Source organism: Mytilus trossulus, chromosome 12 (assembly GCF_036588685.1).
Source record: "Mytilus trossulus isolate FHL-02 chromosome 12, PNRI_Mtr1.1.1.hap1, whole genome shotgun sequence".
In the NCBI taxonomy this organism is placed as follows: Eukaryota; Metazoa; Mollusca; class Bivalvia; order Mytilida; family Mytilidae; genus Mytilus; species Mytilus trossulus.
This window is the reverse complement of record NC_086384.1, coordinates 22,015,451-22,042,779: the sequence shown is the minus strand read 5'-3', so window position 1 is coordinate 22,042,779 and position 27,329 is coordinate 22,015,451. Positions and strand designations below refer to the sequence as shown.

At 32.4% G+C, this 27,329-nt stretch overlaps 1 protein-coding gene across 1 annotated transcript; it reads right to left on the bottom strand.

The window, feature by feature from the left end:
• Positions 1 to 2,783: 2,783 nt before the first annotated feature.
• Positions 2,784 to 9,802, bottom strand: LOC134692763 (2-phosphoxylose phosphatase 1-like). Its single transcript, XM_063553279.1, has 3 exons — positions 9,678 to 9,802; positions 4,637 to 4,765; positions 2,784 to 3,975 (listed from the first exon to the last, which is right to left on the bottom strand). Exons 1-3 carry the CDS (start codon positions 9,757 to 9,759, stop codon positions 2,795 to 2,797), a joined length of 1,392 nt encoding a protein of 463 aa, XP_063409349.1. The 5' UTR covers positions 9,760 to 9,802; the 3' UTR covers positions 2,784 to 2,794.
• Between the last annotated feature and the right edge of the window lie 17,527 nt (positions 9,803 to 27,329).

Below are 27,329 nucleotides of genomic sequence, written 5' to 3'. Positions count from 1 at the left end.
AGCAAAAGAAAGACCTGTGTTACAAATTCAAATGTTTTATTGATGTAAAATCAATGCAAGACACTTTTTATCAACAATAACACAAAATAAACAATTTAAATAAAATAAACAATGATCAACAATGCAAATAATTATTAAATGGATAACATAATCAATCTGAGAAATATGATAAAATAAACCTATAGCATATACATGTATATGACTTATTATAAATCTCTTAAATTATTAAAAACTTATTTCTTTTATAATATATGCACAAGGTTATATCATTATTTAATATACCCATATGAATTTGATTTGTTTAGAACGAGTCATATGTTCAACAATATTTCAAAGGAAGACTGAAAAAAAAACCACATGGAAAAGTGATATTGCACAGTTAAAATACATGTATCTTAATATACAAATATGAAAAAATCAATACTTTGTGATGAAATTGTAACAACCAGTTACATGAATTTCAGCTTTATTTCCAAATAATTGACATTAATAAATTACCTTTTGTAGCTTTTGTATAAGGTTGGTACATACAGATTATAACATGGCATTTTTCATATCAACCCCTTATCAGCCCTAAGTCATGATATCAATAGAAATCACAGTACAATTGGGCAGGTGTTGAAGCAAAAAAAAAATATGTTGGCAGTATTTCGCCTGAGCATATGGGTAAGTGTGTAATATACAGATTGATAACAGTCTTAAGTTGGGTTATTATCTAAAAAAAACCCCAACTTTTTCTGTGGAAAAAAATAACTTTTTAAGGACAAAATTTAGGAAGTACAAAACACTACATTTACATCACATATCACAAATATTTCCAACTTTGTTTGGTTTTACATGTACAGCAGTTTTCAAAGATACAAAATATATTATTTATTACCCCTCAGGGCCTGATACACACATTATGTTGATATACATATGAATCAAAACAATAAGTCAAGGCCAAATCCATACATTCATAAAAATAGTGTATAAATAATATAAATACATTATAGAGGGGGGATAGGAGGGGTGCTGATCCCGAAAATCCCGGGCTTTAAGACATGAAATTCCGAAATCCCGAACTTAAAAAACACGAAATCCTGAGGTCCCGAAATTCCCAAAAAAGAATTCCTGAATCCTGAGAGGGACAATATTACGGGAATAATTCAGTCATAATATTCCGCTGATCTACGAAGGCTACGTGTGGGAGAAAATCGGACAAGGAAAGGGCTTGAATTATTCGAGTTAGGGTCAATCTCGAAATCCTGAGCTTAAAAACACCCGATCCCGGAGTCCCGATAAAGGTCATATCCCCCCTCATTATGAACAATTAATTTTCAAACAAACTCCAAATGCATTATATTTCATATCAGCACAAAAGTTCAACAGGGTTCACTACATGTACATATTGTAGATACATGTTATAACATAAGCACTTCTTTAACACAAGGTTTTCACACTAGCACTTAAATAACACTTAAATAACACAAGATTTTCACACTAGCACTAAATAACACTTAAATAACACAAGATTTTCACACTAGCACTTAAATAACACAAGGTTTTCACACTAGCACTTTACAACCACAAGGTTTCACACTAGCACTTCATTACCTCAAGGTTTCACACTAGCACTTCATTATCACAAGGTTTCATAATAGCAATTCATAACATCAAGTTTTCACCCTAATAATTCATAACCACAAGATTTTTATACTAATTCTAAGACTTTATTTCATAAGGTTTTCCCACTTAAACTTTATTACAAGATTTTTACACTTGCACTCCCTTACAAAAAAGTTTTTGCTTATGTGTTACATATTTGTTTTTTGTTATTTTTTTTACATAAATAAGGCCGTTAGTTTTCTCGTTTGAATTGGTTTACATTGTCTTATTGGGGCCTTTTATAGCTGACTATGCGGTATGGACTTTGCTCATTGTTGAAGGCCGTACGGTGACCTATAGTTGTTAATGTTTGTGTCATTTCGGTCTTTTGTGGATAGTTGTTTCATTGGCAATCATACCACATCTACTTTTTTATATTTACACTAAAAATGCATAATCTCTTAGCTTAACATTACATATGAATACCATCATGCTTATCATATTTTAAACAAGATTAATTGATTAATTGGTTGGCGATTAAAGTCACTTTCAGCAATATTTGGCTTATACATGGTTGTCAGTTGTTATCGTTGGAAGAAGTCAAGTGCCTGACAATGCTGTCAATAAGAGTAAATAGGAAAGGAATTGGAGTTGACCACACTTGACATGTGTGGGATTCCAATTCACAACCTCAGGGTTGGAAGGCTAGAGATACACATATTTTAGTTGGACTACTAGGACCACTAGGCCTCCAACATGACCAAGTCCCATTTTTAAAGATTATCTGTATAACTGAAAACTTTCAACAATGTTGTCTCTATTCTTGAAATATGAAGAAACAAAAAGTGAGGAAATTGTGATAGAAACTACCATTATGCCATGGGAGGTCAGTGAACAAACCAACACTCCAATAGTTTTGTCTAAATTTGTCATGTATGCCTTAACAAAGATAATTATACTAAAATAAATCAGATATTTTTCTTTTGCATGAAGGATATTAATGTATATGTATATAATTAAAAAATACAATAAAATAATGGGTGAAAAAAATGACCATAAAAAAATTGTAATAGATTCAAAATTAATACATTTTTATCTAAGTATACCCCATTCAATGTAGAAAAAAAATGTCCCTCCTTTATACATTTTTTTACGGAATTTTATTGCACAGTGAATATAAATATATTTTTGAACAGTTTTTTTTCTTCTAAAGATTAGGAATGCCACAGCCTTCATCATATGAATCAAGTCCATTATTATGTAAATGATCATTTACAAAATCACGAAAATATTTTAATTTGCAGAATCCTTTTAAAGTTTTATTTTTACAAAATGATGCTTTTGAAGTCACATCTACTCCATTAAAAAATACTTTGATAAAATAATGCATTTTAATTTCTGTCTTTTTATATAATTCTATGACTATCCTTGAGGCAAATGGCGGCCATTTTCCATCATGAATTCCTAAAACAGTTGCAAGTGGTGTTATTGTCACATCATGACCAGAGTATAAAACAAAAGATTCCACTGGTTTACGCCTTGCTACCTTTTTCATCCTATCTGCCATTTCTTCTAATAATGGATGCAGATATAAATGAGCATATTGTATATAGTTTCTATTTTCAAATACCATTTGTTTTCCTACACGATCTTGTATCTTGAAAATCAAATCTAAATGTGACTGATTTACACACTTCCGTTGATTCTGTGAACAAGGCAGTGGTATCCCATGGCAAGCATATGTCATAAAAATATCAATTAGAGAAAATGCTGAAAGGCCAACAGGTATTTCAGTTTCTAATACTTCCCTTAATCTATTTATCAACAATTGTTTATCAATATCCTCTCCTTCTGCTTTGTCTGCTTCTTTCTTAGCTTTTCTCATTAATTTATCTGCCTCTGGACAGTGGCAAGAACCTGAAAACAAACTGGGGCTACAAAATGATGCTTCTCTAGATCTATTTATTCTGACAAGAGGCAGAAATGTGTGGTTTAAAAAGCCAAGCAGAACAGCCACTGCACTCTGGTATGTTCTAGAATACCCTGTACTGCGAACATGTAACTGAGTAGTATTAAGAAGACCTCCATATTTACGTTGAAGGTATCGACCAGTCGTAATGTGTTGTTTCATTCCTAATGGTGTCAAATCTGATCCTTGGCATTTGTTCTTATTTGGATAAAGCGAACTGTCAAATCCAAAGTTTTTTTGATTTATCCATTTTTGTCTTGTTCTATCTAGAAAATGAGAGATATTTTCAAACTTTGAATTTATTTTACAACTTAAAATTGGAACTTCTATTCCAGGTAAACTATGCATACCAGTTCGCGCACCATGACGCATGACCATTTGAACTAGTTCTAAAGAGTATCCAGATATATTACTATCACCTGAAATAATAATAAAAATAAAAATTTACTTGAATCAAAGATAACAAATTGAATCAAAATAGATTTTTTGTTAGTTACATTAATCAAGGTATAAAAACAATGAGACATTTAAGACTGCCCATGAGATAACTATGATATATTCCAATGGACAAAAATAGGAACAATAACAGGTACCGTTTTAGTGTCACAAATTTTGTTCCAATATAAAATGTAACCATATGGGCTTTGCTCATTGTTGAAGGCCATACGGTTACCTATAATTGTTAATGTTTGTGTCATTTTGGTCTTTTGTGGATAGTTGTCTCATTGGCAATAATACCACATCTTCTTTTTTATATACACCACATTCACAATCAACACACCTTATCGCTATTTGTCCGCCTTTTTCTGGAAATCACAAAGGATTCAGTAAAACTTTTACCTCAGACTGACAGATGGACAGACATACATTGTACCTAGACAGAGTGCAAACTTTCAGTCGCCTTCCACTTTGTTGATAGTGGACTTTTAACATGAATAACAGAGTTTCATTGCATAAAATTGATTTTTTAACGTTACAAGTTTTGGGATACCTGAATCAGTTTAACAAATCCACTATTCAAAGCATGATTCATATTTATTCATTTTGGAAACAAGCAGAAAAGACAAAATAAATACTAACCTTCTTCACCACTGTTGATATGATGGAAAGAATTACAATATTCCATTGGACGAAGAAATGTTTTTATTAAATTCTGATGCGGTGATTCATACATCAAGTCTTTAACTACCTCAATGTGTACCCAGTTGTCTGAAATATAGATTTCAAAGATCAAGTAAAGTAAAAAATATAGGAAATGGCATAAATATCACAGATTTAGGTAAAATTTTCCATTCAACTATAACTAATGTTGCGATGACCCATCTTGTACCTATTTATTTTCTGAAAAAAATGCAAAATGAATTCTTTCAAAGTAGGTCAACATTTGAATAAAAAGTAAATACAATAGGCGAAAAACATTCCTTCCATGTCTTAAATTTCTCAAATATCCCATAGATTCTTAAATTTATATGAATATGTTGTTGATACATAAATTTCCATTTGATTGGCATAAAATCATCAATGGGTAATTGAATTTGCTTTTATTTTATTAACCATGTTAACCAGTTTGTAACATTTTTGTACCAGCTGTTTGGCAGTGAAACACATAAAATACGTTTTGCAGAATCATGACAATACTGTGATCCAATGAATTATGATGTTACAATTATTTCATTTTTTAACGTTTTTTTAATATCTAGAACACTGTCATACTGTGGATGATATGTACTCTAAAATCAAAGTTGATGAGTCCCCTATTATTATTTTACATCTTTAAAATGGAAATCTAAGACAAGTATCAATCAAGGACAAAATGTAAGTCAAGTTAAGAATGAAGAACTTCGTCAAAACTGACTAAGGGTTATAGATAACAGCTATGGGTCACTGTACTGCAGTCAACAATGAGCAAAGCCCATAACGCATAGTCAGCTAAAATAACAATCACAAGCCCCTCAATCATAAATGTAAAACAATTAAAACCAGAAAACTAACAGCCTAATAAATGTAATTTATGTTTTAATTATTTCATGATGGTTTCAAAAAAATTAATGTAAACGTTGAAAATAAATGAGTTGATTTTTATCTTTTCATTGCTCTTTGAAATCTTAAACTAGCGCTCACCTTGGTCTGTGTGCATATTAAACAAAGGACAAAGATGGATTCATGACAAATTTATGTTTTGGTGATTGTGATGTGTTTGTAGATCTTACATTAATTTTGAATATTCCTGCTGCTTACAATTTTCTCTATCTATAATAGACTTGGCCCTTTAGTTGCAGATGAATGAAAATTGTTAAAAATGGACTTTAAAGGGCAATTACTCCTTAAGGGGTCAGCTGACCATTTTGTTCATGCCAACTTATTTGTAGATCTTACTTTGCTGAACATTATTGCTGTTTACAGTTTATCTCAATCTATAAAAGTATTCAAGATAAGAACCGAAAACGGCAAAATTTCTTTAAAAATTACCAATTGAGGGGCAGCAACCCAACAACCAGTTGTCCAATTCATCTGAAAATTTTAGGGCAGATAGATATTGACATGATAAACAACATTAACCCCTGTCAGATTTATAAATTTGCTCTCAATGCTTTGGTTTACGAGTTATAAGCCAAAATCTACATTGTACTCCTATGTTCTATTTTTAGCTATGGTGGCCATCTTCTTTGGTTGGCTCGGTCACTGCACACATTTTTGAACTAGATGCCCTAATAATGATTGGGGCTAAGTTTGGTTGAATTTGGCCCAGTAGTTTCAAACGAGAGGATTTTTGTAAAAGATTACAAAAATTTACGAAAAATTGGTAAAAAATGACTATAAAGGGCAATAACTCTTTAACAGGTCATTTTGATCTTATTGACTTATTCTTACTTTACTGAACATTATTGCTGTTTACAGTTTATCTCTACCTATAATAATATTCAAGATCATAACCAAAAAACAACAAAATTTCTTTAAAATTACCAATTAAGGGGCAGCAACCCAATAACCAGTTGTCCGATTCATCTGAAAAATTCAGGGCAGATAGATCTTGACCTGATAAACAATTTTATCCCTGTCAGATTTGCTCTAAATGCTAAAGTTTAGAGTTACAAATGTATAAGCCAAAATCTACATTTTACCCCTTTGTTATATTTTTAACCATGGCTGCCATCTTGGTTGGTTGGCCAGGTCACTGGACACATTTTTTCAAACTAGATACCACAATGTTGATTGTGGCCAAGTTTTGGGTAAATTTGGCCTAGTAGTTTCAGAGGAGAAGATTTTTGTAAAAGTTAACAATGACGGACGACACGCTAAGTGATGAGAAAAGCTCACTCTACCCTTTGGGCCAGGTGAGCTAAAAATGGGATTAGGACCTGAAAATTCATGCTTGCTAAAATGATCCCTAATCTCAAATTTGATGTAATATATATACATTTTGTACATGTATAGTAAAACAAAATTCAGAACAACATTATAAGTTAAACCCCAATAAAAATCAATCCTCCTTAACTTTTAATAGGCAGTTCAAAAATTTTATCCTTCATCTGGTAAAAGACACTTCAGATCAGGACCAAGACATTTGAGCACCTTGTTCAAAAGTACAAAAATGTAATTCAGCACTTTTTCAGTCATATCCATATCAGGACATTGTAAGACCAACACATGCAACACAAACCTCATTTTGTCTATACAGTAGCTTTACATTATAAAGGGGGGGGGGGGGGGGGGGAATACAATAAAATAACCTAGCTATAATATTTTAAACTTGATATTGTTTGAAGATACTGTACATGTAAACACATGTTATTGAAATATGATTGATTGTACATTTATGCCTAAATCAATATTTTTTATGTACATATTCTTATTCTTCATTGTTTTCATGTAGCTACATGTATAATATTTTTTTTTGGAATGAAGATCAAAAGCGCACAGCTTGTCTCAAGTTGCAATTGTAGATGATGTTTGTTTGATCTCTGAAATTTAAATAAAAGAGTTAATGTTGGTAAAAGATTTTATTGTTTATATAAACTTATTGATTTCAATAGTGAGATATACGTGTAACTTTCAAGCAATATATATTGAGCATGTTGTGAGAGAATTTTTTAAAATAACATAGTACATGACTACTTTTACCTGTTGAACACATAGCTTAATGTCCAATAAGAAATAATTGCTATTGGACTTTAAGCTATCAACAATCAATCAAAAATATATAATATGGTACTATGAACCATTTTGCTTGTGTCTGTGATTACCTGTGACTTTGAGCAAGGGTCCAACAATTGAACTGTCCATGTTTCCCTAGTAGCTGGTAGTGTGTTGTGAGATGGTGTAATTCGTATATTATTTATTGAATATTGTTTTACTGATTTATTATGCTACCCCTAGACTAGAGTTCCAGTACTTGAGACTGAGTACAGGCATTAGACCAATTTCTTTTAAATTAAAATTCCGAAGCCCCTACATATGCAGGGATATCCATGGCCTGTTTAACGATGGCGCCCCGCCATCTTTTAAAACTGTGATTGTTTTTATAGCCTGACGCCATTTCATTAGCAATTTTAATTAAATGCATGTAATTGCATAACCCTCAGGCTTTTTTTTATAGTATAATCCAATACAGTTCTAACGCCTGAGCGATAACTGGATTCATTTAAGATCGGTAATCACTTGTACCTGAGCTTGTACAGGTACATCAACAACAATGAACAAACCAGACAGGACAATTTTATATGAAGATAAACGATTTATTTGTCGAATTATTTAACTAAGTTTCTGCCAATGCTTATGATAATTCAGATTAAATAAATAAATTAATAATCCAGTAACAAAGTTTAACAAGTCAAACACATGCCTTTATTTTGACTTACGCAATCAGCATCCCCCTTTTTAAGAAGTACAAAATAAGACGTAGAACAGTAATTATTATTTCATCGCAAATAACTCGAGTACTGCTGTATTGTAACGATAATATAGAATTACTGTAAAAGTTAAAAAGTAAAACCTTTTAATATTTCCTGTAAAGAAATATGGTATCGTAATTCCAAATTCATTTCGTATTTTACAATCAAATTGATACATCTGCGCTTCCGGTTTCTATTCAGACTCGAAGATGCATGTTGCATAGCATCGATTTTCTAGATAAAGTCATTAAAAAACTTTTCATTAGACAACGTTTGCTTTACAAACCTTTTTAACCTTTTAAATAACCTGTACGACTCGTTTTGTCGTTACTGGCTATACATCATTAAGGGATACCTATATACAAAATATTAATAAAAATCTTAATTTCAATTTTATTAAATTGCAGTCCACTATAACACTTAAGCATTTGACTGTACTTTTAAATAGCAGTCTACCAGTCATTATAAAAATCACCATAAAGTATATTAATGATTGTCTTTTATTAAGAACATCTGTATAACTTGTATTTCTTTTAATATGCAATGCCAACCTAATTTTTGTTTGTGTTCTTTTTTCAATTGTTCATGAACATTAATAATGTGTTAACTGTTGATATTTATAGCCTTTTTTCTTCTTTGCTGTGAATACCACTGTCACTCTAATATAATTGTAATCAATTTAACCATTGTAAGTTTATTGTCTTAATTTTGTATGCCATAACCATTTAATGTAAATGTGTTTGTGCGAATAAAATATTGTCTATTGTCTATTGTCTATTGTCTATTGTCTACTGCAAACCAGCCATACCAGTAATGCGTTCATGACTTCTTAATTTGACAGTGTCCGTGAAAAATAAGCTCCACATGATTTTTATCCCCAATAAGAATTACCAAAAAAAAAGCAAGAAAACTACAAGGGGACCTTCGTGATAGCTATTGGTTATTCTTATTCTCGACTAACAGCTGACTAAGCATTTGCTAAGGGAAAGGGAGTATTTATAATGAAAATTCAAATAAATATAATTCAAATTAGCAATGAATTAGCATGTTCACCTATCCATAGTGGAGGGATGAAATACATTACATCGCTCTACACTGTACGGCATAGATACGGTTTATGATGGTGAAAGTTCCTCCATGGTTCAATTTTCATCCATGGAGATCTCTGCATATGGTGAAAGTATTTAGGTAAAAAGACGAATGTGAGAAATACATCACTTTTTACTTACACAAAGTTTTGGTTCCAATAATTATGCAGATAAAGCAAATTACGCAAATGATCACCAGCTTTTTCTTTACTTTCATCCTCATCTTGTCGGCATTCGGAACATATCAACATTCTAGACTTTTTAATAGTACACAAGACTTGCCGAAAGGAAATGTTATAATTTTAAAACTAATCCGAAACAACATGTAAGTAATTCCGTGACATACTTTGGGAAGATTTTTGTAATAAAATTGTATCAGCGTTTTTTCATATTCAAATCTTAATCACATAAAAGGGATTGGAAAAGATACTAGCAATTTCGTGATATGAAAGTATTTTTTCATAACTTAGCTATATAGATAAGCCTAGCTTCTCCTGTTATATGGGTTGAACCATGCAAATGCATGTCGATTGTCAGCAAAGTTAGATATTGGCCACTGGACGCAACAAAAAAAAAAATCAATATATGGAACCATAAGGCAATAGTGTAAGCTAAAAGGAATACTCCAACTGATACCGTTAAGAATTCCAGATTATATCAGCATAGATATAGCTTCTACATGTCTCATCCATGATTTCAGTAGAATGATTTACCGTCGTTGCCCCATATATCGGATTAGGTCACTAGTTTGAAAACAGTGTAACTTATAAACCGAGGTCCAAGTATTTTAAGTTGACATATTCCTAAGAATAATCAAGTATCTTGTATTTAATTAAAGGAAAAAAATATAGAACTCTCATACATGGAAAGGGGTGGACTGTATTAGCTTCCGTGAAATTTATATAATGGTTTTCCAAAAATAACAAGTTTCCAGTGAGCAGTTATACCTTGGTGCGAGACTACAATATTACATTGATATTTTACAGAGGAGAACTGCATGAACCTCACAAAGACAGTTTGCCGTTAATGGCTAGTTATGTATAGATTCATTCTAATTAAAATATAGATCTCCGATTTCGTTATACTACGTTACTACATATGAGCTCATATGTAGTAACGTAGTATATGTAGTAACGTAGTATAACGAAATCGGAGATCTATATTTTAATTAGATTGGTATAGGTTTAAAGTAACAACACTGTAAATAAAGAGACCATCTGATAGGTAACGATGCCGCTAATTTTCGTCTTTGTGAAATGATGGAATTTCTATGAAATTAGAAAAAAATATTTTAAAGAAATAATGTGACACCGTTAAATATTAAAAAATAAATGGATACACGGCTGCTGAGTAATGGCGTAAATCTGAAAAGATATCTTCAAAAAGTTACAGAAAGTCGAAAATGCACATCTTAAATGTTAAAATCATCATTTCCAGGAAGTATGCGTGTTCTTCGTAAACTTGAAGGAGAAAAGTAAGCGAAATGTGCACCCTTCAATTTTAGACAGTCCTGGCTAAACTTTGATAAAGTGTTATCAATTCCAATTTTGAAAAAAAATAACAGTATTCAAATGGAAAACAAAACAGCCTTCAAAGATCAGTTTTCAATTTGATCTAACATCACAAAATAAATAAATCAATAACTCGATTGCAGAAATGCATATGTACCTCAAGACACCAACTTGTTAAACCCTTCCCTATGGTCTAAGACAACGATGTAACAGCTCAATTTAGGAACTAACTATTTAATTCAGTTGTATTTTATTCAATAAGAACAGAAACGATTGTCTTCCTTTCTGAATTTGATATCTTTTTTTCACAAAAGAAACTATATATATTGTATCTTTTTCAACTAAAATAATCATAGACTGACCTTCATTTGAAGCACATCAATAGAAATTATATATATTTGATATAATCTTGAAATTTGCAATTGATTACATTTTCAATAACGCTTAAGCTGTCTGTATTTCCAATGTTAAATGAAAAGATAGGGTATCCATCCATGGCACACAATCAGTACATGCACAGCGAAAAAAAACCACACCAACAAAGCAAAAGAACGGCGCTTTTATTACTGTTCTTCCTCTCAAAATGACAGTTCAACCTTCAACACGGAGAAAAAAAAACTCTCGTCTTGTCTCACTAATCTGCTTATACATAATCCATATGCAAAGCAATGGACACCTTATTTTTTATCAATAAAATAACTTGCAGTCTTGCTTATATTTTTTCAAGTTTACCTTTGCAAAGAGCACAAAATCGGCAGAATGTATACAAATCTTGAAAGCAGTTACAAGAGTAAACTAGGAATATGGTGCTTCTAAATCGCATTAACGTTTTTGATGAAAATACTATTTTGATTTCATTTAAGAATTGAATGCTTCGTTTTGTAACTTCATTAGGGTGTAAAAGCGTTGACCGAAGTAATGTGCACACGGTCAACGCTTTTACAACCCTATAATGTTACAAAAAGAAGCATTCAATACTTATAATTACATTTTTTAGCTATAATCATGAAAACACGAATTTTATAACTTGTTTCTTTAATTCACCTGTGCCCTTTATTGTGGGACCACGTCTTATAAAAGAATGAAAAGTTACATTGAGTGATGCAATTGCCAATGACTAACACATGATGTGCAATAGCCAATCAGAATAATGTATTATTATGAAACATACATCTAATGTAATTATTTCATTGAAGACGAGAATGCATGTGGAGAAAACATAAATACTGTCAAAATAGTTTGCAATTCTTTAATATGGAACGCCATCACTGCCTTATAAGAAGAAGCTACTATGACATGATGCAAATGTTGCTTACATCATATGAATTCTCCTTTATATGATGTGAATTCTTCATTACATGATGTGAATTCTTCTACTCATGATGTGAACTCTTCTTGACATGATGTGAACTCTTCATTGCATGATGTGAATTCTTCATTACATTATGTGAATTCTTCATTACATGATGTGAATTCTTCTTTACATGATGTGAACTCTTCATTACATGATGTGAATTCTTTATTACATGATGTGAACTCTTCATTACATGATGTTAAAACTTCATTACATGATGTGAAAACTCCATTACATGATGTGAAAGCTTATTACATGATGTGAAAACTTCATTACATTACATGATGTGAAAACTTCATTACATTATGTGAAAACTTCATTACATTATGTGAAAACTTCATTACATGATGTGAAAACGTCTTTACGTGATGTGGTTGTTTCATTACATGATGTGAAAGCTTTTTGACATGATGTGAAAACTTCATTACATTACATGATGTGAAAACTTCATTACATTATGTGAAAACTTCATTACATTATGTGAAAACTTCATTACATTATGTGAAAACTTCATTACATGATGTGAAAACGTCTTTACGTGATGTGGTTGTTTCATTACATGATGCGAAACTTTCCTTATGTGCTGTTAAAATAAAAACGCTTGTACATGATGCGAATACTTTAGTGTATGATGTGAATATTGCAGTACGTGATGCTAGAACTGCATTACCTGATGTGAACGTCACCTTATAATTATACGTCATGTAAATTGTTTAATGAGACCATTTAAGGGTTCAAAACTAGATAAAAGCGTGCTTTGTGTTTTTTTTATTATAAGAATTGGCCGTTTTCGGTATTCTTGTGCTCCATAACTCCTTAGCTTAAATCTGTGCCCTATATTCACTATTAACGTTTTGTTGCACAGTTCATATGCTTGTTAAGGATATATAGGATTTAAGGCCATTCAAGGGTTCAAAACTTTATAGAAACGTTCTTGGTGGTGTATTTTTAGTTCACCTGGCCGCAAAGGCCAAGTGAGCTTTTCCCATCACTTTGCGTCCGGCGTCCGGTGTCGTCCGTCGTCCGTCGTCGTTAACTTTTACAAAAATCTTCTCCTCTGAAACTACTTGGCCGAATTTAACCAAACTTTGCCACAATCATCATTGGGGTACTTAGTTTTAAAATGTGTCCGATGACCCGGTCAACCAACCAAGATGGCCGCCATGGCTAAAAATAGAACATAGGGGTAAAATGCAGTTTTTGGCTTATAACACAAAAACCAAAGCATTTAGAGCAAATCTAACATGGGGGTAAATTTGTTTGTCAGGTCAAGATCTATCTGCCCTGAAATTTGCAGATGAATCGGACAACCCGTTGTTGAGTTGCTGTCCCTGAATTGGTAATTTTAAGGAAATTTTGCTGTTTTTGGTTATTATCTTGAATATTATTATAGATAGAGATAAACTGTAAAAAAAACCCCAATAAATGTCGGCAAAGTAAGATCTACAAATAAGTCAACATGACCGAAATTGTCAGTTGACCCCTTTAGGAGTTATTGTCCTTTTTTAAACATTTTTTCGTAGATCTTAGTAATCTGTTACAACAATCTTCTCCTCTGAAACTACTGGGCCAAGTTAATTATAGATAGAGATAATTGTAAGCAGCAAGAATGTTCAGTAAATTAAGATGTACAAACACATCACCATCACCAAAACACAATTTTGTCATGACTCCATCTGCGTCCTTTGTTTAATATTTACATAGACCAAGGTGAGCGACACAGGCTCTTTAGAGCCTCTAGTTATGGTAGTGTTATTGTAACGGAAGGGTCGGTGAAAACACCTCCAGGGACGTGTAGTTGCCAGTATTGCGTCCCTATTCGACCTGATGTCAGATTATGGCTGAAAAACATACAATTAATCAAATGAAACTATGTTTAGTCACAAATGTACAATAATTGTGGACAAACGAGAGTCAAAAAACTTTCTTGAATGAAGTTCAAAAATAGAGTAATTTCAAATGTAAAATGAAAAATAAAGTGTTCCCAGAGTTAGTCTTTAGTAAAGTAAATTGGCTTCGCGTTGTGTTTTAAGTAGTAAAACTGCACCAAGAAGAGGTGACTTACTCTAGCGAACTGCACCGAAGTGGTGACTAACTCTAAACTCAAGTGGACAGATACAGTCCGGAGAGTATTTGGAGGCCTGTACAAGGCCGACTCCGACTGAAAAACAATTAAAATCCTTATATTGTCATTAAACCGGATAACTTTTACATTAAAGGTACTGAAGACAAATTGAATAAACTAATATTTATAAAACATTACAGACACATCAAAAGTTAAATATTAAAACAGCTAAATTAACAATCCTTACTTTTATCTCACTATGGAGTTGAAATAAAATAAAACTTTTAAATTAAATAAACATTTAATCAACAAATAATCCTATCCAAAAGTAAAGGGAATTAACTAGGCACATTTATTACACTATTATGAGGTTTATATTTTAGGAAACCTCAGTATTATATACTAAACGTTTATGAGTCCATTACCAATGAAGTTGAAGGGGACTTTAGGCTTGCACTTTGTCCGTCTGTAAGAACGTCCGTCCGGAAAATTAGCTTTCCGCATTTTTTAGTTTTAAACATATCTATTCATAGTGGATTCGGGAACACGTTTTGCAACTTATATAAGTCCCTTTCCACTTTGCGAATGCGAGTGCTGCCTTGTAGCGGCATTAGCCAATTCGTTTTCGAAATCTACAATGATGTCTTTTACGTGCTAGAGATATGACACTGTTGTTGGCCATGCTTGAAGATATTGATTTGATATTTCACTGGGGTAAAGCTGATGACCGTAACTGCATTCACGGTCATCCCAAGATGTCGGACAAAAAAATAGGTCAGTTTCTGTATTGTCTGTTTTAGTGTTTCTATATCATTTTCTTTACAATTCATTCATTGAAACGATGTAAATTTATTAAAGAATCACTCGAAAATCACTGAGTAATTCCGAGAAATGTGCATGAAACGGGAAATTCGATTTGAAAAAATCGCTCAGATGACCGTAAATCCCAATCGAGATGACCGTAACAGAATCAGCGATTCATAACAAGGTTGACCGTAATTGCTTTTAAGATGACCGTAATTTGTAAATGATGACCGTAACTTTTAAAGGATGACCCTCAATTCTAAGAAATATCCGTATTTATATAACTACCTTTTTGAATCAAATGATTAATCGTGTTGGTATAAACATATTAATATGAGAGTATTATCCTATAGGTAGAAGAAAATAAGTCGTGTTTCAAATGCAAAGATAACCATATGTATTTTTTTTTACAGGAGTGGGTTTAATTTTTAAAATGACTTTGCAAAATGACATGCTACAAAAGCGCGATAAAATGACACCTCACAAGTATAATGAAAAAAAATGCGGTGCACAGCCTCCAACTGCTCGACAAAAGATTTTTTTTATTTCTGGGATTCCTTTTAATGACATATAATAAATACACATTTTTAAAAATTTCAATGCATGTAAAGCCATTGATATTATTTCGTCTTCCATTTTGTCTTGCAAATAAAATAACAGAAACATTTTGAAAATATTATACGACTAAACTAGTGAAGGTGAGCTCCAGCAAAGTAGATCCTTAAAATAGTCTTGTACGAATAGCGTATCACAATGCGGAACGTTGTCAATTTGTATATATACAGAAATGTTATTCATACAGTCAGTATTCTACTTCTTCAAAATTGTCTCCCCATTACGCAAGTTCATGCTCACAATCGTAGAAATGGAAGCCATCGTAGGGATGACGCTCTGCCAATGTTGCTCTTGAAAACTGATAAATTTATCCACATAGTACCATTACGATCGATCGTTATATATCAGTTATATCTTAAAAGACAATGTATCTACAGGCTAATGAGCATCAGTTAATGATCTTGTCTGCATTGATTGAACTTAAAAATATTGTCTGTTCGGATGTCAGGTGGAATTTTGGAAAATTCTTATGCATTTAAAAAAATTCTAAATAAATATTTAGTGCCGTGGAAGGGCCGACTAAACATTTTTAGTGGTTGAAGATTATAAACCCTAGTAATCACACACAAGAAAGTCATATTTTTTCGAAGATACCCATTTTCATCATCCAAATTAAAAGACTGACGTCAAGCACTTTTAGAAAAAAAAATAGCTATTCGAACACACCTACTCTGTTTTTGTGATTCATTAGATAGGTATTTCACTTGACCCATATATTTCATCTTTTCGTACTGTGATTTTTTGACGTTATAAAATCAACCTGTAGCTTTGATATATAAAAATGAGAGAATCTGAAGTGAGATGCTATATCAAATACTCTTGCTTTGTAAGACAAAATATACACCAAACATGCCCTAACATAAAAAGGTGCACTCGACTTTCTCTTACCGATACAATCGTAACTATTTTGGGGAATTTTTTCATGATTCCCATAATGGAAGGGCAGACACGAACATTTTTGAACTAAAATATTGATATGTTCTCCGTAAAAAAAAAAAATCAGATTATGCATTTTCTACATCCAATTTATAGATACCCATGTCGTCTACTTGATATCTTATTGTTTTGCATTACTATGTAATAGATACATTGAAAACTTTTGCAAATGGTGTTTTTAAAATAAAACACTTCGTAATTGAGAAGAAAATTGTCTTTATTTGTTTCTATTAACTTTTTAAAATTTTGTTACTATATCAAACATTACAGTAAACATTTATCGCTTTCTCGATAAACAAAGAGCTTCGATTCTTTTGTTCTATTTCAAAAGTGTCTCCGCCTGCATATATCAAGACAAATTAAGATTTTAATCTGCTTCCTCTGAAACCATACACATGGGCTCGATTACCAAATATTCGTATGTATTATTAATGTTTTTAATGCTCCATTTATTGGCATTAAGTTTTTCTGGTCTGTGCGTACGTTCGTCCGTTCGTCTGTTTGTTTGTCCGTTTGTCCAGCTTAGAGTTCAATAAAATTGAAACTTAGTACACAATTTACCTATGGTATGATCTTTTTAATTCTAATGCCAAATTACAGTTTTATCCCATTTTCACAGTCCACTAAACATAGAAAATGAAAGTGTAGATGAGGCATCCGTGTACTAGGGACAAATTCATATTTCTTCAAATTTTCGTGGTATCGCTGATAATTTGTGTTAAAATTTTAACGTCGTTTTCAATAAATATTTTATTGTTCACGAGAAATATGCAAATTTAAAAGAGGGACGAAAGATACCAAAGTGCAGTCAAACTCATAAATCTAAAACAAACTGACAACACCATAACTTAACTATAATTACATTGTCATAAATCCAAAATATGGCCAATTATATTATAGTTAAAAAAAAGAAATTGATGATACATATTTATATCCGCTACCCGAGCCCCAATTGAGATCGACAAACTCAACAAAAAAAGCTTTGAATACAATACCGATATTTCTTAGAATTGATGGTCATCCTTTAAAAGTTGCGGTCGTCCTACAGTCAGTCTTTACAAATTACGGTCATCCTTTACAAGTTACGGTCATCTTTTTACCAATCACGGTCATCCTTGTTTTATGTTACGGTCATCTTGAAAATATTTTGATTATGATTTACGGTCATCTTAACGATTTTTTCAAATCGAATTTCCCGTTTCATGCACATTTCTCGGAAGTAATTAGTGATTTCCGAGTGATTCTTTTATAAATTTACATCGTATCAGTGTATGATTTGTAAAGAAAATGATATAGAAACACTTTAACAGACAATACAGAAACTGACCTAATTTTTCGTCCGACATCTTGGGATGACCGTGAATGCAGTTACGGTCATCAGCTTTACCCCAGTGATATTTGGTATATAATATAACCATGACAAGTTACAGATCAAGTTTTAATTTTGTTACGGTTTGAGGATTTTTTGCAGAGTTATGGCCCTTGGACTTAGAAAATTAACTCCGCAGATAATTGGTTTCCACATTTTGTTTTTTTTTATAGAAATTGACTTAAAATTTGACATAAAAATTATTAGTAAAACCATGACATGTTACAAACCAATTGTGTTTGCAAAGTAATGGTCCTCGAACTTAGAAAAATAATGCAAGAAATACATTTTCCCCTATTTTTTTGTCATTAACTTACAGATTAAGATTTGAAATTTGGTCTATAGTTTTACCATTACAAGTTACAGATCAAGTTTAAATTTAGTTTTGATTTGGTGATATTTTGCAAATTCATATGATCCTTAGACCTAGAAAAATCACACAATGTTCTGCACATGTTTTAGTCATGCTTGTCAAACTACCGTTATATTGATTTGATATTTGGTACCTACTTTTTGCATTACAATTTACACATCAAATTCAAATTTTCTGTTTGAGAATAATGAATTTTAACTGGTAGGGGACTTTGTATTGCCATGTTATACTCTCAGAATGCTGGATACTATCCATACTGGTCTTTGTCCACACTTTTTATGTTTGTGTATCACTTCTTAGCCATTTTTTATGGATTTATTTTTTTAATTTAAGTTAATAGATTAATTAATTTGCAAGTTAGATATGTAACAAAGTAACGTATAAGTGAGACAATTGTACATGTACCGTATAGCTTCTGGATATACATGATATAGGAGAAGTATTTTCGAATATTTTTTGGAAGGGGTTTGCCAACATTGCTATATATTTTCTATTTACTATTTGCATATAAAATTCTTTGGAATTAGGTTCCTAAATTTATATAAATATATAAAAAAAAAATGACTTACATGTATACTTAAAAAGAATATTTTAGATATGACACGGCCATGCGTATATAAGCTTTAAATGTATAGCATCACTCATAATTTACAGAAATTTTATATTCAGCTCCCTTTAAATGCATTTAAGAATGTACTGAGTTGAAATTTAAAAAATCCAGAAACTAAAATTGATGCTAAAAGTCGAAAGAGCATCAGCTAAGGAACAAAATAAGCTAAAAAATATTGATAGGTCATGGAGCCCCTTTTTGGGATATTTCAGTTTTAAAAAATGTCGGCAAAAGGCTAATATGGACTTTTACCTTGCATTTGCATTGATATTAATTGGATTTCAAAATTAGCTATTGAAGATTTTTATAAAAATTAAAATTGGTATGATGGGGCAAAATATTTTACCCTATAGCTTTGGAAAAAATCCAAGGAGTCTGAATAATAATAATAACGTCCGAGAGGTCCCGTGTTCTTATAAAGATGTTTTGACATAATGAAGTGTACACATAACGTCATATGTGTTTCTTACCTCGTAATACACATTTGACATTACGATGTATATATTTTGGCATAATGTAATAGAAATACGACATAAATATTTTTTAACATAACGTAAAGAAATTTTCGTATCATGTAATAAAACTTTCAGATTAGATAATGAAACAACCACATCACGTAATGAAGTTTTCACATCATGTAAAGAGGAAACCACATCATGTAATGAAGTTTTCACATCATGTAAAGAAGATTTTACATCATGTAAAGAAGAATTCACATCATGTAATGAAGAATTCACATCATGAAAAGTAGAATTCACATCATGTAAAGAAAAATTCACATCATGTAAAGAAGAATTCACAGCATGAAAAGTAGAATTCACATCATGTAAAGAAAAATTCACATCATGTAAAGAAGAATTCACATCATATAAAGGAGAATTCACATCATGTAAGCAACATTTGCATCATGTCATAGTAGTTTCTTCTTATAAGGCAGTGATGGCGTTCCATACTTTCATCTACATCATTTGGTTTTATCAGATATTTTTGTATCAATGGTAATAATACCACATTACCTTGTTTCATAAAGAAACACATTCAACTGAACCCAAAAAAGAAAAGAACATTACCCCCCCCCCCCTTTTGCCACCCCCCAAAAAACCAACAACATAACAAACTAACTAACAAAGATCTAAATAGAAGGAACATTTTGCAGATTAAGCTGGTTGCAAAAGCAGGTTCAGTCCACCATTTTCTACATTAGGAAATGTCTGTACCAAGTCAGGAATATAACAGTTGTTTTCCGTTCATTCAATGTTCCCTTGGAGTTCTTTACTTTTTTATTTCACTTTTTATATATCAATCAAATAGCAATTTAACGACACAAAAATCCACAAGACTTTAATAGGGAAACACAATTGCAGACTTCGATCACCAAAAAATAAACAATAAACTATGAACACTATTCATCGGTTCATCTTCATCATCACTTGTAGAATGGTAGGCTGTGTTAAGTCGGCAAAGACCTTGCATGGAACATTCTTCAAACATTTGTTATCTTTATGCCAAGAAAAAATCGTTTCGTTTTCTAAAAGTTTATCTAGATAAATCTAATCGATTCTCAAATCTGAAATTTGCATTCCCTGCATGAAGGATATATATTTTGAGTTTGCAAATATGAAAACATTTCCAAACTATTTTTCATATTCAGTATATACTATCTAGAGGCAGACGCATACAGCAGTGCTGAGTCAAAAAAGCATAAAACAATGTCTAGAAGTAACTTACACTAAGTGTCCCGATCTTAAGATCTGTGCTCGTAAAAAAGTAGCAATAGATAACAAAGTGTTATTCAAACTCATCAATCGAAATTAAACAGACAACAACATGGCTTAAAAAGAAAAAAAAGACCAAAATACTAAAAGAAAAGGAAACAATACTCAAAATATTAAAAAGAAACTTAAACCGAGAAAAGCTAACCCCAACGAAAACCTTGACGGGATCTCAGGTGCTCCGCACGGGTAACTCAGTTGGTTGCCAGATTCGTAACTAGGCAAACCAAAGGTTTGTGCGTATACTGGTATGTAAAGTTTGGATTAACTCAAGCTTTATATGTGCCCGTTTCAAGACGAGTTATTTAGACCATGTGATGTTCATTGTCCGTTGCCTTCGTTTGATTTATCAACTTTCGTGTTTTTTTCGTATGAGTTTGGAGTGGGTGATTGATGTGGTCTGTTCTAATGTCCCGGAGTATTTTTGTATAGTTCTTGTTATTCTTTTTATGTAAAAGGTAGTTGTAAATGAACCAAACCTTTTATAATTAGATTTGTATGAGAAATAATTCACAAAACAGCATTTTTATCATATGAAACGGAAATTAGTTTATTAAAAAAAAGTATGTATTAAGTTTTAAAACGGGTCATATTTGTAATATTTATATTACATCCAACGTTATTTGAATAATTCCCTCTTTTTGTCTCCCCTTTAACATTTTTTGAACAGGCTATGATGTATAGGTTACAATACAGCATTAGATTTTATGGGCGCAGCCATATTTTATGAGCATAACACGGTATTCAGAATTAAGAGTATGGCTAATCCTGATTGGTCGATATGTGCGCCCGTAAGTTTTTATTTTTAGAGACTTCGTGCACTCTGCTTTATACAAAAGGCAAAATAAAAATTATTCCGTAGCCCTAAAGGCACTGAGATTACTTTTCAACGCTAGGCCGTGACAAGACACGTATTTTTAAGGGCAAAATTGATAGGCATGGGAGATAAGTACAAAATACGCTAAGAAAAGCAACGCGAACCTATATTTTTGGGACCAAAAAATACTGTCCTAATAACTTTTCTTTGATTCTAGCAAGGTTTCGTTAAAAAAATCAACTTTCTAAAGTCTGTATCTCGAAAAAGGCTACCATTGTCGCCTATGGGGAAATTAATTGTTTATTTCAATCTATAATCAGATGCAGGGATTATTTTGATAATGGTAAGATTACTGCTGATATGATTAAAACCCGCTTAAGATTCAAACAAAGCCTTGATTATAGGAGCGATAGGAAATTGGATGTAAACGACTAGCACAGAAAAAGTTGATAATACTCTTCAAACTATGCAAATCTCACAGAACAAATAGACCGCCTCGATGGACTGGTTTTGTAGAGCATGTACGAGTGAGCGGGAGCTGCTAGATGTCGCAGGTTTGACCCGGTTCCGTCAAACAAAAGTTATGTTTTCTCTTAAAAATTGATTTTTGATGCTTCTCTGCCATCCATCATCAACATCATCTAGTATAGATTATTATATCAGAACATCTATTGTAGTTTATATATAGCTAGAATTATCTCCTTTCCAGCGATACCAATATAAAGTCAAAATTAAATGTAGTCGGTGGTAGAGTGAGGTGGCGACGAGACACGCCAACTTATGATAATATATCAGGACCACCCCAGAAGCGAGCTCTTCCACTCTTTCGATGTAACCATGGTATAGCAGCCGAATATATAAACGACTGACGGGTAATATACCTTATTGTTTAAAAGATGTGTATTATATTTTTTTTTTTTTTTTTTTTGATTGTGTGACCTCGGATTTCAGTAAGCCGAGTCCGGTCCTCTAGACACTCTATTTGAAAGTATCGGAACCGCCATCGGGATTTACTCGCTGTTATTTTAAAAGACCCATTGTTGGACCTCGGCTGCTTTCTGATCTATGGTCGGGTTGATGCCTCTTTAACACATTCCCCATTCCCATCCTCAATTTTATTTGACTAAGTATTTTTTCTTTTATATGGTATATATCAGCTAGAGACGTATACACACGTCTCTGGTGGTAGTGTGGGCAAATACAAGTTAATAAAGCATTGTCTGATTCGACCGTGTGAAATTCATTTTATGATTTCTATTGTTTTACTCTACTAGTATTTTCTAATAATCAGTTTATATGACATTAATTTATAATTGTTTACATTGTTGTAAATTTAGACATCAGTGTTTTTACACGGATATTTTCTTATGATCTTGGACAAAGGACTTGATTTCAATTACTCTATTCATTTTTAAAATTAATATACCTTTTGACAGTTTACACGGCCGACACTCGGCTAACCGAGAGATGGGTCGGTTAATCTATATTGAGTATGCGGCTATATCGGCGGTGGGTCTGTTAATCGGGTTGGCTAAAGTCTGTTAAGAGTAAAACTCACCATTAAATGTTAAAATCTGTTACATATACAGTTTTTTTGGCATATTATGAGAATCACATCATAAAAAGAAAAGTGTCTGACAAAATGATATCTATCATACAACATTTTCCACCATTAAAAAAAATGCATAGCCTGCACAATTTTAAGTAAAACGAAAAGGCATCGCGCAAGTATGTGTTTTTTATGCTTGTACGCATAGCAATATTTTAGATAAAAGGCCAAAAACCATTTTTAGATATGATTCAAAGGACACAAAGTAGTACTTTGGTGCTAAAATATCAATTGTCATTGACAAATATTTCATAATTGTTATATAAGTTGAGTTATACCACATTTTAATGAATATTAGGGGAATACAGTCTGTTAATGGGTTGGACAATTTAAATCGTGTCAGTTAAGAGTTATTTAGCCACGACAATAGTCTTACTACCTTGAGTTTATATTTTCACATTGAAAAAATGAAATGTACTTGTGACGAAAAATTACAATACGGTGCAATAGTATCCTTATAGGAAGAGCACTTTTATTTTAATTCTTTTTCATTGAAAAGGTGTGTCACTTCAAATTAGAGTTATATGGACTGATTGGTCGCTCGAATTCGCATGAATTTATTATTTACGCCAAGTTATCAATCAGCCTTATTTTTTTGTCTGTTCAAAGTCTGTAACATCTATGAATCTGACATGTGTTGCAATGCAGCTGGTTAAATTCCATGCGTTTTCTTTGGAATACTAAGGCTTTTCTACCTCAGGAATAAATTACCTTATGCCGGCGTCACAAATTGGTGAATAGACCGACGTGCACCAAACGTACAGAGAAAACTGACAAAGTCGGTATACGTTAGTTGCACGCCATAGGAACGCTTAGCAATCGTTCAAAGCGCGTTGCATCAGTTTGAAGTATGTCGAAAAACAAAGGTAAAATTGAGAAAGGAAATGGGGAATGTGTCAAAGCGACAACAACCCGACCATAGAACAGGCAACAGACAAAGGCCACTTATGGGTCTTCAATGTAGAGAGAAACTCCCGCACCCGTAGGCGTCCTTCAGCTGGCCCCTTAAAATAAACATTGCTTGTATACTAGTACAGTGATAATGGACGTCATAATAAACTCCAAATTATACACACACAAAAACTAAAATTAAAAATCACATAAGACTAACAAAGGGCTCCTGACTTGGGACAGGCGGAAAATTGCGGAGGGGATAAACATGTTTATGAGATATCAACCCTCCCCCTATACCTCTAGCCACTGAAGGAAAGTTTATACGCTTGATGAACGCTACAACCCGAGGAAATTTTTATGCAGCATAAAAAAAACCATACAACATACGCCAACATACGTTTCTTGAACGCCGTTTAAACGCTTAGCCTTAGGTACGCTTCTAGTACGCCCAATACACGCTTAAACTTATGTGTGACGCCGGTATTAGTTGTATTTTCTTGAACAGGAAATGCTTTTCAACTTTGTTTTTGGTCTTTTAAACATTTTTTTCGAGCGTCACTGATGAGTTTTTCGTAAATATCAAATTTCAATCCTTGTATCTATGAGGAGTTTATTTCCGGTATGTATTTTTGTGTGTACCGAGTCATCATTCTCATTTTCTGCCGCCTAAGGAAATGTCTGTACCAAGTTCTAAACCGTGGTTCTAAACAAAAAATAGACATTAGTAAGTTTTTTTATATTAGTGTTGGGTGCTGATTTAATGTGTAACAACAAGCCAATTTTATATTCCTGTAAATCACAATAAATGCATAATTTTAATTTTATTTTCCGAGTAATGATGTTTTCCTATGATATCGTAAGTCATTTAGCCGACTCGCAGTCCGCAAACGTGCTTGTTTTTCTATCGAGTGACCTTCAAGGTGGTTTAGAGAAAGGTTGATGTTGAAAAGTTTGTCTATATTTGTTTGCATTATAAACATATTTCAGTTCATTTGATATAAAAAAAAAAAAAAAAAAAAAAAAAAAAAAAACATTACGAAGTATATCTCTGATAATAGATTAATGTACTTGTTAACTATGTAAATGACAAATTGGTGCCATTCATATCAATGAAACAGAATCCACATGATATATTCGACCATTCTTTGATGAAATTAATATTACTTTGATTTTACACTTTTTAAAATCATTTCTTTCAATTTTCAGATTCCATTGTCGAAACTTATGTTTCATTGTTCATGTGTTGTTTCCATTTATTCTAGCCACTAATCTTGAGCCTATCTCTTTAACGCCCCATATAGCAATTAATTTATACTTGTAATGTCCTTCATTACTCTTAACAGACCAATTAACAGACCGAGTTTTATACATCCGACCCATTAACAGACCATATATTTATCAAAAATTGATTTATGTCATCAAAATACAGTTTTTCGTGTAGATTTTTCACATATTGATGTTAATATGGTAAAACAAACATAATGCCAGTCTTTTTTCGATGTTCAAAAGATTGCATGTAAGTAAACTCAACCAACTTGTCATTTTTGTGTACATTTTGTGTGTGTAAAATGTGTATAAATTTACAGATGAGTAACTCGCCTTTTCATTTTATAGATCGTTTATTGAAGCTAGAAAAAAAATAATTACACCACTGAATTCAGTACTCCAAATCATTTTGTCAGACATGAATAGTTTTTATGATATAAATATAATTAAAAAGTTATACAATGAAACATGCTGACCTTGCACTGATTTTCACGATAACACCTGATTAACAGACTTTAGCCAACCCGATTAACAGACCCACCGCCGATATAGCCGCATACTCAATATAGATTAACCGACCCATCTCTCGGTTAGCCGAGTGTCGGCCGTGGTTTAGAAAACAATTTTGGAATTTTGAAATACGACAGCGGACACTAATCACTCACTTAATCTTTTTCTCATTTGACATCTGTTAATGAAGTCTGCCGTCTCTATTACTTAATCGACATTGGTGTTGTATCATGCATTACATTAGAAATCTTAGAAAACTTTGGTTAGTCTTACAAAGAAAGAACTTTTAACCACAGTACTGTTTGTCAAATCCTAATATCTTCTATATCTCTATTATATTGATCAACTGTTTACACATTCGAATATTGTATTAATTTGTAAATCTATCAAACTTATAAAATGTGAAAGTAGATCTCCACGTTGACCGCAGTTGTACAGTTCACATATCTATAATACTAAAAAGACGAGGTCCAATTTGTCAGCCGTCATCACGTAAAATCGACGAATCAAAGAATTCATCTTTATACACAACTAATATAGTACAAAGGTGTAGATTAAAAATTACATCACTCCAGGTCCTTTTGTTTTCCACGTAATTAATATTGCCAATAATTAAGAAGTTCCGGGTCGAGTCCGATACCGATACCAATAGTATATTCACCTGTTACCTATTACCTTATCTGTACGTTCCCCGCATCTGACAGGCGCACCACCAAACGGTGTATTCAGGATTAATATGCCATATACACGGGTAATTGATAAGTTCCAGTTCGACGGGTTCAAACAGAAAGATTTGAAAGCAGAGAAAACTGTGTATCTTAAAATCGGCATGACTTTATCAGATGACAATACTAATACTAAAATAAGGCTTGCGCATAGTTATAGACTTTAATTCAGTCACGGACCCGCGATATCACGGGTGTGCTCTAGTACATTTAAAAATTATACCCAAGGTTATACCGTATAATTAGGTTTCTCTTTATAATTATGAACTATCGAGTTGACCTCTAATGTTGTTGTTGTTGTTGTTGTTGTTGTTGTTGTTGTTGTTGTTGTTGTTGTTGTTGTAAGTGATATGAATATAAACATAAATATAGTTATAAATAGATAAAGCGAACTCGTGTAATCGGATTTTTCTATGTCTGCTTAATTTGAGTAAACTATATGTTATGCCGGCGTCACACATTGGCGTATAGACATGCGTGCACCGAATGTACAGAGAAAATTGACAAAGTCGGTATACGTTACTTGCATGCCATAGGAACGCTTTAATAGGAAATCGTTAAAC